This window comes from Harmonia axyridis, chromosome 2 (assembly GCF_914767665.1).
Source record: "Harmonia axyridis chromosome 2, icHarAxyr1.1, whole genome shotgun sequence".
Lineage (NCBI taxonomy): Eukaryota > Metazoa > Arthropoda > Insecta > Coleoptera > Coccinellidae > Harmonia > Harmonia axyridis.
In genome coordinates this window covers 40,052,793-40,067,026 of record NC_059502.1, presented here as the reverse complement: position 1 = coordinate 40,067,026, position 14,234 = coordinate 40,052,793, and the positions used below count along the sequence as shown (strand labels likewise).

At 37.5% G+C, this 14,234-nt stretch overlaps 2 protein-coding genes across 4 annotated transcripts in view; one reads left to right on the top strand and one right to left on the bottom strand.

Annotated features, from left to right (window-relative positions):
- Window positions 1-14,234, bottom strand: part of LOC123672379 (pyruvate dehydrogenase phosphatase regulatory subunit, mitochondrial) — a 280,794-nt gene that overhangs the window by 13,077 nt on the left and 253,483 nt on the right. The window lies entirely within an intron of this gene.
- On the top strand, window positions 1,626-2,567 carry LOC123672407. Its single transcript, XM_045606517.1, has 3 exons — window positions 1,626-2,167; window positions 2,305-2,409; window positions 2,471-2,567. The coding sequence occupies exons 1-3, from the start codon at window positions 1,679-1,681 to the stop codon at window positions 2,525-2,527; spliced, it is 651 nt and encodes a 216-aa protein (XP_045462473.1). The 5' UTR covers window positions 1,626-1,678; the 3' UTR covers window positions 2,528-2,567.

Sequence of the window (14,234 nt, the reverse complement as noted above, 5' to 3'; positions counted from 1 at the left end):
TCATCAGATTCAAGTGCACCAGAAGCATTAACACCTTCACATTTTTTGACAATGTCACCATTAAAATGTATTCCAACGCATGATTTGTCGGATATCAAGTTGAATAGACTTGATCGTTTTCAACTGATTGACCGGATGGTTCAGGATTTCTGGAAACGCTGGAAATTAGAGTATTTAACGACTTTACAAACTCGGGAGAAATGGCATTTGAAATGCTCAAATATAGAAGTTGGCGCGGTAGTCATATTAAAGTGTGAAAATTCGCCACCACTGCATTGGCCATTGGCGTTGGTCACAGCGGTCCATCCCGGAAAAGATGGTATAGTCCGTAATGTAACGATGAAAACGAGTAAAGGTACCTATACACTATAGTAAAGGTATGTCCTTTACCGACCCAGTAGTCAGAAGAGTTGACTACTATATATATTTTTTTGTAGGTTAGTTTTTGTTTCTTTTTTTTGGTGAATTTTTTTTCTAGAAGGGGATGATTTTGACAAGTTCATTTATGAAAGGTATTTGATTTCAAAGTGACTGAAATTGAGTTTTCAGGGCGGGGGGTATGTTTTAGCCCTTTTTAAGTTATTATGATTTTAGTTTTGGCAACGTCGCGCATTCTGGGAAATCGAGACGTATGTTTTGTTAGATAGAATTAAGATGTATCGGTTCATCGGCGGTCGGAAAGAAAAGTTAAAGGTTGTTAGTATAAAGTTTTCGGTGTTTAATATAACGGTTTTGGTTTAATTAACGGACATTTCAAATATATTAGGATTACAGTTCATTAGAAGGTCAGTTTGCATTGTATAAGTCCCATTTTGTTCCATTTCAATCCTTATACCCTGTTCCCTTACATCCTTATACAGTGCGGTGCTGTGTGGAAGCAAGAGAGCAGTTTATATTGGTAAGATTATTATAACATCATTTTATTGGTTCAAATATAGGGAAAATGCAACAATAATAATACTTAGGACACTCAATAAGAATCGGCAAAGAAAATCAAACAGCAGAGATAAAAAGAAGAATCAGGCTAACTTGGATGGCTTTTGGAAAGATGAAATATATATATATATATATATATATATATATATATATATATATATATATATATATATATATATATATATATATATATATATATATATATATCATCATTCGTCATTCGTCGCTCAACATGGCACCACGTATTAATAATAGTGCAGAAACTTTCTGTAAGAAGTGTGTGAAAGAAGTGAAAACCTTCATAACATGCAACAATTGTAATAGTACATATCATTTCAGTTGTGTACTGAAAATTTGTGGAATTTTTGTAGACCAGGATGGAAGTTTGGTTTGCTGTGATGACATAACCTCAAAACTGTGTCAAGCAGAATTGGAAATCCAAAGTTTGCGGTCTCGTCTTATTAATCTTAACGAAGTGTGTTTTGAGAATTCCGTCTCCCAGATTGAAAGTTTAACTGAAGTAGATGAAACAGTTGGGCTGAACAATATTCGTAAAACCCCATTGCAAAATGACGAAATCAAAAATAATATGGAATATCAATATCTGAACATAATTATTGAAAGTAAGGACAAACTGATTGAGGAACTACAGGATAAGATAAAAATACTGAAGAATTATAATCATGTCTTAGAAAAAATCGGAGAAAATCAAGGAAATTTTTCTGGTGAAAATTCACCTAGTATGGTGCCATCTACGAGATCTCCTACCGACTCTCATAAATCTGTGCAGAAGTCATTGTTACCGTCTCTTGTGTGTGGAAATGTAAAAAATTCAGATGAATCTGTGCATTCAGCCAAACAGGTGAATCAAGAAATGAACAAGGATAGCAGCGAAATTTCCGTCTCTTTATCTGAAGATAGAATAAAAACTAAAAATATGAAGTTTGGTAGTTCAAATGAATCAACGTCAACAAATAAACAAGGAAATACTGCCGTCAAACTTAGACAGATGTCAAAGAAAGTCGTGAATCAACAAATACAAACAAACAAACCTGTTGTCAATTCGAAGACATCAAAGAATAAAAATAATAAATGGTCCATTATGGGAAAGGCAACAGATAGCAATATAAAGGCTATTCCTAAAAAAGTATCTCTTTTTGTTTCAAGGATCAATACACAAACAACATCATTGGATTTCATAAGCATGGTGAAGCAGAATTTTGAGGAGGCTGTATGTACCCAGTTACAATCTAAACATCCTGAATACTATCATTCCTATAAAGTCTCCATTAATGCAGAAAATCTAGAAAAAGCCAAATCATGTGATATCTGGCCGAGTGATGCTTATGTGTCGATGTTTTTCCACAGGAAAACCACACGAAAGGAACAAACATGACCAACAATAAAACTAAAGATGATACACACACCTTCCAAGTTTTACATTTGAATATTCAGGGACTGAGTCCCCATAAGGTAAATGAATGGGACCTGTTTCTCATGGAAAATAATATGTGTGATGCGATCTGTGTGACAGAGCACTGGCTGCCATTGGGGGTTGCAGACACATACTGCTCAAGTGGTTGGCACGTAGCTTGCAATTTCTCAAGAACAAGAAATAAACGTGGAGGTACGATGATTTTAAGTAGAAACCATGAATACGAAGTCCTGGGAAAAATAGTGGAGTTATCAGTAGAAGTTGATTGTGAAGTAGCTGCTATAAAGAAACAGGGGTTAACCCTGATATCAGTTTATCGTTCACCTGTAGGTAATTTTAATAATTTTATGAATATAATTGAAAATGTTTTGAATTTTGTAAATATTAATGATGATCTTGCTATTGCAGGTGATTTTAATGTGTGTTTTAATATAAATAGCAATAATGTACTGGACAGGAACGCAGAAGTACTGTTGGAGGTCTTTCAATCGTACGGTTTGAAGCAAACAATATATGAGCCAACGAGGAACAATAACTGCATTGATAACATTTTTGTAAGGTATTCGGGATCGAGCAGTTTTTTTCCCAAAATTTTGACAGTAGAGTTTTCTGATCACAAGGCACAGTGCATTAATATCCCAAGACCCTTAGCACTGACTAACTATATTACCAAAAACAGATACAGACTCTTAACTCAGGTAGGCTTTTGTATGATGCACAATATATTGAGCGAACAAGATTGGTCTTTTATATATGATGATTCATTGTCACCCAATGATTGTTTTGACGCTTTTCACAATCGGTTCATAGAAATTTTCCTCGAATCTTTTCCAGAGGTTGATATTAAAACCAGAACAAGCGACTCCGGGGTAAAATGGTTCTCTGGTAACATGGTAGCGATGAGGGAGAAAGTGAGACTTTACAATGACATGTATAATCACTTTAGAACTGATGACATAAAGATGGTGCGGAATAAAGTACGTAGTGAGTACAGAAAAGCTTTGCGCATGGCTCGAATGTCAGCAAATGATAATTTCATATTGAAATCAAATAAATGGCAAAAACATGTGGAAAATAATAAACAGGAAGAGACATCCTGAGGCAATTCCATCTATCCCTATAAGCTCCCAGGATTTTAATTCTTATTTTATTTCCTTACCCCATGAACTTGTAGATAATTTGCCAAAAACGGGAATTACTGAACCTAAGAATTTTACAGATACAAACTATCAATATAAAAATGGTTTTCGATTTCAGGAAGTGTCTTTCAATAATGTAAGAGATGCAATATGTTCCCTAAAGGGTAGTAAATCGAGGGACTACAACGGTTTATCAATATCACTCCTGAAAAGGAATATAAATCATTTAGTGAGGCCCCTCACTAGAATGGTGAACCGTTGCATTGAGGAGGGAGTTTTTCCAGATTGTTTGAAGGTGGCAAAAGTAATCCCTATACACAAAAAAGGTGATAAGAATGACAAAAAAAACTATCGACCGATTTCGCTACTCCCAATTTTCTCAAAAGTCTTCGAGAAAATAATCCATAATCAGGTAATGAACCATTTTGAGAGTGAAAATCTCTTATACAAAAATCAATTCGGATTTAGAAAGAAATCGAGAACATGTGATGCAATATTACGTTTTGTTGAATATACGCTTGACTGTTTTGAGAAGGGCTTGCTTTCACTATCAATATTTTTAGATCTGAGTCGAGCTTTCGACTGTGTTTCCCCGCTGGCTCTTCTAGACAAGCTGGCAAAGTATGGGTTCGATGAGATTAGTCTTAGACTAATTATTTCATATTTCACAGACAGGAAGCAGAAGGTCTTTTGCAATGGTACATGGTCTGCAGAGGGTCTGTTAAGTCTTGGGGTACCACAAGGTTCCATATTAGGACCCCTATTATTCATAATTTTTATGAATGATTTCTCCTACTTCATGGCTATGTATGAACACCTACTGTGGGCTGACGACTCTGGAATTACAGTGGGGCATCGAGAACTGCATGGGGTTGAACAGCTTGCGAGAGTGGCAGAGCTGAGAGCCAAGGAATGGTTCGTATCAAATATGCTAGTTTGCAATGCAGAAAAGACAGAAACTATGTTGTTCAATTTGAGAGGGATTTCAAATCATACTACCAGTGAATCGGTCAGGTTTCTGGGAGTTTACCTAGATCCAAGTCTCACCTGGATCTCCCATGCCAATGAAATAGCATCCAAAATAATAAAAAATACCTTCCTGCTCCGTAACTTGGCCAACATTGTGTCAAAGGATGTTATCAAGGTTGCTTATCATAGTCTGGTCGAGTCACATCTGAGATACTGTGTACTGATCTGGGGTAACTGTTCTAGTAGGGAGGGTATTTTCAGATTACAAAGAAGAGCAGTTAGAATAGTTGCTGGATTAAACTACAGGGATGATTGCGTAGACGCCTTCAAAAAACTTAAAATCCTGACATTTCCCTCTATCTATATTTATGAATGTCTTGTTTATGCATATAATAATAACAGGGATCTTCCGAAGTTTGGTGATACCCATGATTATTACACACGATATAGAAACAACATTAAATCTAAGTATATGCGATTAGAAAAATCCAAGAATGCACCTAATTTCATTTCACATAAACTTTTTAATGAGATACCTGAAGAGGTGAAAAGGCTCAGTCTCAAAAAGTATAAGCAAACTGTTGGTGAATTTTTGCGGCAGCATGCGTTCTGGAGTGTCCAAGAGTTCCTGTCCAGTAGTTTGAATTTTAATCTCTTTTAAATTAATTTATTCTTTGTGTTGTAATGTTTGTAAGGAGGAATGGTATTTTATATCATTCATAGTCGTATTACTTTATTGAGTAATGCTTTTATATTTTGACAATGATACTATGTATCATTTAAGAATTGTATAACTTTATTGAGTTATTCCAATTTTAATCTCTTTTAAATTAATTTATTCTTTGTGCTGTAATATTTGTAATGAGGAATGGTATTCTATATCATTCATAGTCGTATTACTTTATTGAGTAATGCATTTTTATTTTATATTTTGACAATGATACTCTGTATCATTTAAGAATTGTATAACTTTATTGAGTTATTCCAACTATTTTTATATTCTGACATTGATGAGAAATGCTCTATTCAATTTCGAAGTTCGAAGTTTATTGAGTAATGCCTTTATATTTTGACAATGATACTTTGTATCATTTAAGAATTGTATAACTATATTAAGTTATCTCTATTATTTTTATATTCTGACAATGATGAGAAATGATTTATATCATTTCGAAGTTGTACTTTTTATCGAATCCTGTGACGTGTGCAATACAATGAATTTTTGTAAAAGAGCATCAATAAATTATCTATCTATCTATCTATCTATTCAGGAATAACGACATCCCAATAAACCTTAAAAGGAAAGTTTTCGATGCCTGCATATTACCGGTAGCGACATATGGCCTGGAAACTATGGCTAATTTAATTTTTTTTTTTTTAATTTTATATCCAATATTTAATCATCATAACATACTGGAGTCTTAAATTAAAATTTGAGCCTATGTGGGTATTGAGAAGATTTCAAACCGAACATAGCAGATAGATAAGCTAAAAGTATTTTTTTATCGGCGTGTTTCCTAATTGCTTCATGAATCAATGAATCAACAACCTTCTGATCCTCTTTACGTTGCTCACTAGCTTTGTATCCCTCTTTCTTGGTTTGGAAGATGTCGCCTTCCTCTTTCTCGGCTCTCTTTTCCCTCATCCTCTTGAAGTAATCATCATTAATGTGTTCTGGTATCTTAACATCACTCAAATCAATTTTAGTCTGAGTACCAATAACATACCTCTGGCAATAACTAAGAAGACCGCAGACCAGCTGACGGTGATGCAGAGAGCGATGGAAAGAACTATGCTCAATGTCAGTCTAAGAGACAGAAAAAGGAATGAAGAAATCCGACAAAGAAGTAGAGTCGTAGATATTATAGCGGGTGTTGCAGAATTGAAGTGGCAGTGGGCAGGACACGTGGCTCGACAGAACAAATCGAGATGGACATATAAAGTAACACACTGGCGACCAAGAACGACGGAACGCAGTGTAGGTAGACCACAGAGAAGATGGCTCGATGATATAAAGCAGTATGCGGGAAATAGATGGTTTCAGATAGCTCAGGACAGGAAAGCATGGAGGAACATGAAAGAGGCCTACATCCAGGAGTGGATAAGGGAAGGCTGACGAAGAAGAAAACTGAAGAACTGGCTTTTTACTGAGCCGTATTTTAAAAACAATTGAAAACATATATTTCATTAACAAAACATTCACATGGTGCGCGTTGCCAAGCGCTGAACGAGCGTTGCCAAGCACTGAACGCGCGTTGCCAAGCACTGAACGCGCGTTGCCGTGTCCGCCCGTATTCAGTTTGAATTCTACAATTGTCAAAGATGGAAGTAGAAATAGTTTTAACGGTGATTTGATACCGACGGCAGCAACAACGAGACAGAAGACGTAGATATTGGGTTCACCCAATTTTTTCATACAGGCTGACTGAAAGCCAGTACATAATTTTGTAACCCAAGTTGAGGCAATTCGAGCCCAAATTTTTCAACTACTTTAGAATGTCCATCAAGTCATTTGATGATTTAGTGGCTCTCATAAACGATGAACTCGTAGCAGATAAAAACGCTGTGCGATATTGTATTGCACCTGAAGAAAAACTCATAATTACACTAAGATAGGTTTTTTATCAAAACTAACTTATTTATAAATCAATACTTGAATTCAAATTTAAAATTGAAATTTAAAGAAAAAAGGAAACATTTCGTTACTCGTAAAAAATCTCCGATTCATTGCTGGCATTAGTTTGTGCAGGCGATGAAGATCCCATTGATGTAGTATAATAATGGGCTAAATCATTTGATACACTAGATTGCTGTTAGCTATTATCATTTTTATGTGGTCCTATAATACATTTTTTTTCTTCATTAGCATCTCCTTCACAGGATATTGACGAGTTTTTCCCAAGCCCGTCTCCTTGAGTTTTTATCTGAATGTACACTACTTGTCATGTCGCATATTACAGGAAAATTCTCAATTTCATCTATGAATAATTTAGGAGCGTCCGGTTCCATTTCGAAATATTTCTGACCGAACGGATTGAAGGAAAATACGTAAATACGTCTCTGGCATCTATCAGCTCGTGCAAGCGCGCTCATCTGAACGGTTACATTAGAAACCTATGATCTCAAAGCGCGAGCCAACGCGCGCTTACTACGGGCAAGCGCTAGAACAGCGCTCCATAAAAACGCGCGTGTGTACGCTTCGAAGAAAATTCATGTACTTGTAAACGCGCGTTGTCAAAACGCGCGCTGAGCGCTTGTCATGTGAACGGGCTCTTATTCTCAGTTTGGTTTGGCAATTCATCATGAATAGACTCACGCCTGAACAACGCTTGCAAATAGTGCAATTTTATTTCAAAAATAATGGTTCTGTGCGGAATACGTATCACGCAGTACGTCCATTTTATTTTGTTTAGCGATGAAGCGCACTTCTTATTGAATGGCTACGTCAATAAACAAAACTGCCGCATTTGGAGTGAAGCTAATCCTCGAGTGTATGTCGAAACACAGTTACATCCAGAAAAATTTATTGTTTGGTGCGCTTTATGGGCTGGTGGAATCATTGGTCCGTACTTCTCCAAAAACGATGATGGCCAGAACGTTACAGTCAATGGTGATCGGTATAGAGCCATGATTACTAACTTTTTCATTCCTGAATTGAACAACCATGATGTCCAGGAGCTGTGGTTCCAACGAGACGGCGCAACATGTCACACAGCTCGTGCCACAATCGATTTATTGAAAAACACGTTTGGTGACCGCCTAATTTCACGTTTTGGACCTGTGAATTGGCCTCCAAGATCTTGTGATTTAACACCGCTAGACTACTTTCTGTTGGGCTATGTAAAGTCATTGGTCTATGCGGATAAGCCACAAACCCTTGAGCATTTGGAAGACAACATTCGCCGTGTTATTGCCGATATACGGCCACAAATGTTGGAAAAAGTCAACGAAAATTGGACGTCCAGATTGGACTACATCCGAGCCAGCCGTGGCGGTCATATACCAAAAATCATATTTAAAATGTAATGCCACAAGATTATCTTGCGGATAAATAAAATTCATGTCAATCGAAAAATCCATCGTTGTTTTATTGCAATTTAAAGTTCTATAGCTCTAAAAAAATACCCTTTATATTCATGACAGATTTCGGTTTGAACTGTTTGATGTTCCAAACAATTCTGATATAGAACAGTTATTTGTCAAAATTCAATATAATGGAATATCCTTCGTAACTGCCGTTGTTTATAAACCACCTCACTTGCCTTCTAAACTCTTTATTGAAGTTCTGGAAACTAGTTTAACTCATGCGCTGTCTGGATGTAATTTGTGTTGGCGATGTTAACGTTAACTTTCTTGATGCTAATTTACCTTCGGTAAAGTATTTCGGTTCAATGCTTTCCTCTATTGGTATGAATCAACTCATTCGGGGGCCAACTCATATAACGCCTTCTTCAGATTCTCTGATTGATGTGTGATATTGTGCAATAAAAATGGCATTGTTTCTACGACCTTCTCGTGTCCATCTAACTTTTCTTTGCATGAATGTATATCATGTAAGGCGAGAGTACAGAAACCGAAGATTTAACCACGAATTTTCACTGTCAGATTGCAGAGGGTTTAATGAGAGATTGCTTTTCGATGATATTACAGATGCAGATTTTTCCACATGTACGATGTTGAAGAGAAGGTGAAATTTTTTTCGGATAATCTAGCGGTTTTATTTGATAAATATTTTCCTGCAAGAGTTATTAGAGCATCGAAAAGGCATGCTCCGTGTATGACTGATGAAATAAGGGGTTTGATGAAGGAAAAAAATAGGGCTAAAGCACGACATATAAAAAAAAAACGCAGGTTATGTGGGACGAATACAAGCGTTTGCGTGATATGGTAAATCATGCCATAACTAGGGAGAAGCGATTATATTTTCAATGTATCACCATGAATAGTTTTAGTAAGGAACAATGGAAAGCACTCAAATCGTTAGGAATTTCGAACAAATCACGGTAGGATCTGAATTTTCATGACACTGATGAAATAAATGATTATTTTCTGAAAAATACATCCCCAGGTTCAGATAGTTCGGTTCTCGATTATTATAGGGACAATCTCATTTGCTCTGAACAGTTTACATAGTTTTCGTCTTGTTGATGAAGAAACTATCCTGAAATAGTTGCAGAAAATCAAAAATAGTGCTCCTGGTTACGAAAATATTTCGATATCCTTCATTAAAATCTGTTGTCCTCAAGTTCTACCATTTATTTTGAACATCTTCAACTCTATTTTGCTTAGTTCCAAATTCCCAGCTTCCTGGAAGCACGCTCAGATTACGCCTATTCCCAATTGTGTTGAGCAGGATATGCACGCAAATGACTGGACTCCGCGTTTTTTCACAATCAAGCTACAACTCGAATACTACATGTTTGTACTTCTATTTGTGGAAATAAAGTTCATTATTATTATTATCATCCTAAGGAGCTATCCGATCTAAGACCCATCAGCATTCTGTCTGGTTTATCCAAACTTGCCGAATATCGCGAAAATAATTCGATTTTGCCTGCAGTGCAGTCAGGTTTTCGTCCGTGATAAAGCTCTACTGGTGCACTGCTGGGGGTAACTGATGATATCCTGCATTCACTTGATGAGTCGAAGTGTGTTGCCCTGTTTCTGCTGGACTTCAGCAGGGCTTTCGATACGGTTAAGCATGATATTCTTTTAGCTATTTTAAGATCTTGTGGAGTCCTCGGAGATGCTCTTCGACTCTTCGAGTCATATCTTACAGGACGATCTCAGAGTGTTAGGCTGAGTGAGAAAGTCTTCCATGCTGGAGATGTTCTGGATGGTGTTCTCAAAGGCTCAGTCCTTGGTCCGCTCCTTTTTTTGGTTTACACCACCCAATTAACGGAATTTATTCGATATGCATGAAGGGACTTAAATTATGCAGCATTAAGAATGAATGATGATCTGAATCGACTAGCGGACATCGCAGCAAAACATTCATTGAAATTGAACCCGAAGAAATCATCTGCTTTAGTATTGACTATTGCTCTCGCAGAATAAAGACGTAATTTTAGTGCTCCTGTACAAATCTACCGAATTCTACAAGAATACGGAATTTGAGAAGACAAAATTTTTGTGACAAAGTTGTGAAGTAAATCGGTGGCTATATAGGGCTGTTGTTACATAGGGCCATAAGTTTCAAATGACACTAATAAAGCTGGATTAATAACAAGAATTGGGACTTTCTCTCACCATCAAGTTATCAATTTTCATCATGCCCAGCTGACTGATCGGGATAAGGAGTTCCATACAGTTGCGGATCACTCGTGGTAGAATGTCTGATAACGCAGTGGATGTTATTTCGGCTAAGAAATTATTGGACGAAATAATCAAAACACGAAGGGAGTTAAAAATAGGATCACCGCATCCAAAACAAGGCTCATTTTGGAAATACAGAACCTAAAAAACAGGATAAATAATTTGGAAGAGGAAAATTTACAATTGAGGGAGCAATTGGAGCAAAGCAACAGAAATCACAATAAAAACAATATAATCGTATTTGGGTTGAAGAAGAAGAATGATGAAACAATAACAAAATCAGTCTGCGATGAAATAAGCCAATTTTTGGACGTTAAACTGGAGGAATTTGAGATAAACGACCTTTTCAAATTGGGAAAGACTGAAAATAGCCCAATAAAGATCGAGCTGATCTCTCATCAGAAAAAAAGACAGCTTTTAAAAACGCCAAAAAATTGAAAGGAACGGGTGTATCCATTGCAAATGACCTTACTGTCAACCAACGTGAAGAAATAAAAACGCTAACTTAATTTCTCAAGAAGGCTAGACAACAGGGTAAGGAAGCATACATAAGGGGAAATAAGTTGATAATTGAAAAAAGAGTATATACGGTAGTAGATTTGGAAAACACTGAAGAGGAAGAAAAAGCAAGAAGTGCTCCCCACACACCTCTAATAGAGGAAGAGGAAGGCGGAAACGAACTCACGGAAGAAGAAGAAAACGACTCATCCTGTGCGGTACCAACTGAAACTGAAATAGAAGTCAAGGCAACAACATCGAAATTAGCTTGTCAAAAAACAAATATGTCATCCAAGAATACACCATTAAGAGGCGAAACAATGAAGAAACTTCGTAAGAGGTTTTTATAGGAGGGATTAAATCAGAGATCACAGTGGAGGAGCGTCTAGATGACAAGATAAAAATTGGGATAAGTAATTAAATATTGAGAAAGTTGTAAAAAAAAGAAAGTGTTTAAATATAATTTCAATTATTTGAAATGCAAAACATGAAAGTAAATTTTTATTAACTTTAATCATTGAATTACCATAAAATATGTTAAAGGTTCGCCGAAGATTGTTCCTGTTCAACCTACTGTGGCATCAAAAAACTAAATATCAATTTGAACTGGAATATTGTATACTCTAATGTGCAAAGTTTACCATCTAAATTAAATGAAATCTTAGCATTCGTCCAGCTTAATTCTCCTACATTTTTACTGTTTACTGAGACTTGGCTCAAACCATCTATTCCTGATGTAGCTGTATCAATACCTGGTTATTCTATTTTCCGCAGCGATAGTGTTGTAACCCCAGGACATGCTGGAGTCTGTGTTTTCATGAGAGATGAGAATTTACTTGACTTTCATCTGTCTGTATCTAGTATCAATACACCTGGAATTGATAATGTTTTTCTGGATATTTGTGGACTAGGAATAACACTGGCCTGCATATATCGCCCTCGTCAGTCCAGCCACGATGATACATTATTTCGGCATCTTTCTCATTTATCCAACACCAAGCAATCTGTTGTAGTAGCAGGTGATTTCAATTTTCCTGACATTTCCTGGCCTTTAACAACATTACCACCTGTAAACTCACCCGCATCAGAGTTTGTGAATGTTATCATTAGTTCCAGTTTTTCACAAATTGTGACTGAGCCAACCCGAATTCGTATGGGACAGCGGCCTTCCTTACTAGACCTTTTAATGGAAACAGATGAGAACATCCTCTCTGATTTGGAATATTTACCACCATTTGGGAAGTCTGATCATTTGGTGCTGAAATCAAACCTCCATTTATTCACAACCAATCCTCCAAAATGTACGAATAAAACCTTCAAACAAATAATCTATCACGACCTCAATCGAGATCTGGAGAAAATAGATTGGCGAAACTTGTTGGTCGGAAATGTTGAGAGCATGTGGGGGGCATTCTTGGAGGTTCTCAACAGTTCAATGTCTACTAACACCTCAATAAAAACATCTAAACGGAACCCCTTGAAGCCTTGGATCGGCAGGGATATATTGCAAATGATTCGTCACAAAAAAGCATTATGGCAGAAATATAGACGTCACCTCCGTTCTCAAGATTATGTGAATCACCGGATTTACTCTAGGGAGCTCAAGAGTATGTCAAAGTCGGCGAAAAGGCAGTTGGAAGATAAGATAGCTTCATCACAGAAAGACAGAAAGAAATTCTAAAAATTCGTGAGGTCCACCATCAAGACGAAGGTTTCGACGCCCAGGATTCGTAGAGCTGATGAAACATTGTGTGAACTGCATCAAGAATCAGCGGAAGTTTTTGCAGATAGTTTCGAGGCTTCTTTCTCCCGAGAACCAGACGGACCAATGCCGGGGCTAGGGATCCCCAGGTGTGTTCCCACCTTTGATTTCGTGGAGATTTCTCAGGATATGGTGTTGAGACATCTCTCTACCCTCAAGGATTCCTCACCAGGGCGCGATGGATTATCTCCTGCCATTTTACGAAAATGTGCGAGTTTACTTGCGTTACCTCTATCTCTTATTTATCAGGAGTCGCTCCGCTCGCATTGTCTGCTATCTTCCTGGGTCTCAGCCTCTGTAACACCAATTTATAAGAAGGGCGATAGAGAATCTGCAGCAAATTATCGACCTATAAGCTTGACATCGGTTCCATGTAAGGTATTAAAGCGGATTATACAAGAACAACTACTTAAGTTTGCCCTGGAGAACGGGTTAATACCTCCAGCACAACATGGTTTTGTCCCTGGCAGGTCCATTCTAACTAACTTGCTTTCCTGCGTGAATGATTGGACCAGAATGGTCGACGCTGGTGAGCCAGTCGATATTATTTACTTGGATTTTTCCAAGGCTTTCGATCGGGTTCCACTTCGCCGCTTACTATTCAAGTTGAGACACCTGGGTATCGCGGGAAATGTTCTGCTTTGGATCGAAGCTTTCCTGACGGGACGGGAGTTCAGTGTTAGGGTGGGGAGTTCAGTGTTAGGGTGGGGAACGATTTTTCCACCTCAAGACCTGTGTGTAGTGGAGTGCCTCAGGGCTCAGTTTTGGGTCCTTTGCTCTTTCTTCTCTATGTTTCTGATTTGCCGTTCATGCTGAAGTCTAATGTGGTAGCTTATGCTGACGACATGAAAATTTATAATTGTTCATTGAAAAACCCATGGTTCTACAGGCTGATCTGAATATCCTGAATGAATGGTGCAGGGACTGGATGCTGCCCCTCAATCTGGAAAAGTGTAAGGTGATGCATCTCGGCAATAATAACCCGAAATCACAATATTCCATCAACGGACACGTGCTCGAAACCACAAGAAGTCATTGTGATCTTGTTCTCACAGTAACGGCGGACCTTAGTTGGTCCCAGCATACCCTGAATGTCACAAGACGAGCTGGAAGGGCTCTGTACCTTATTGAAAGCACATTTCGTGGTTGCAGCCCTGCAACTGCCTCCCTGTTATATAAG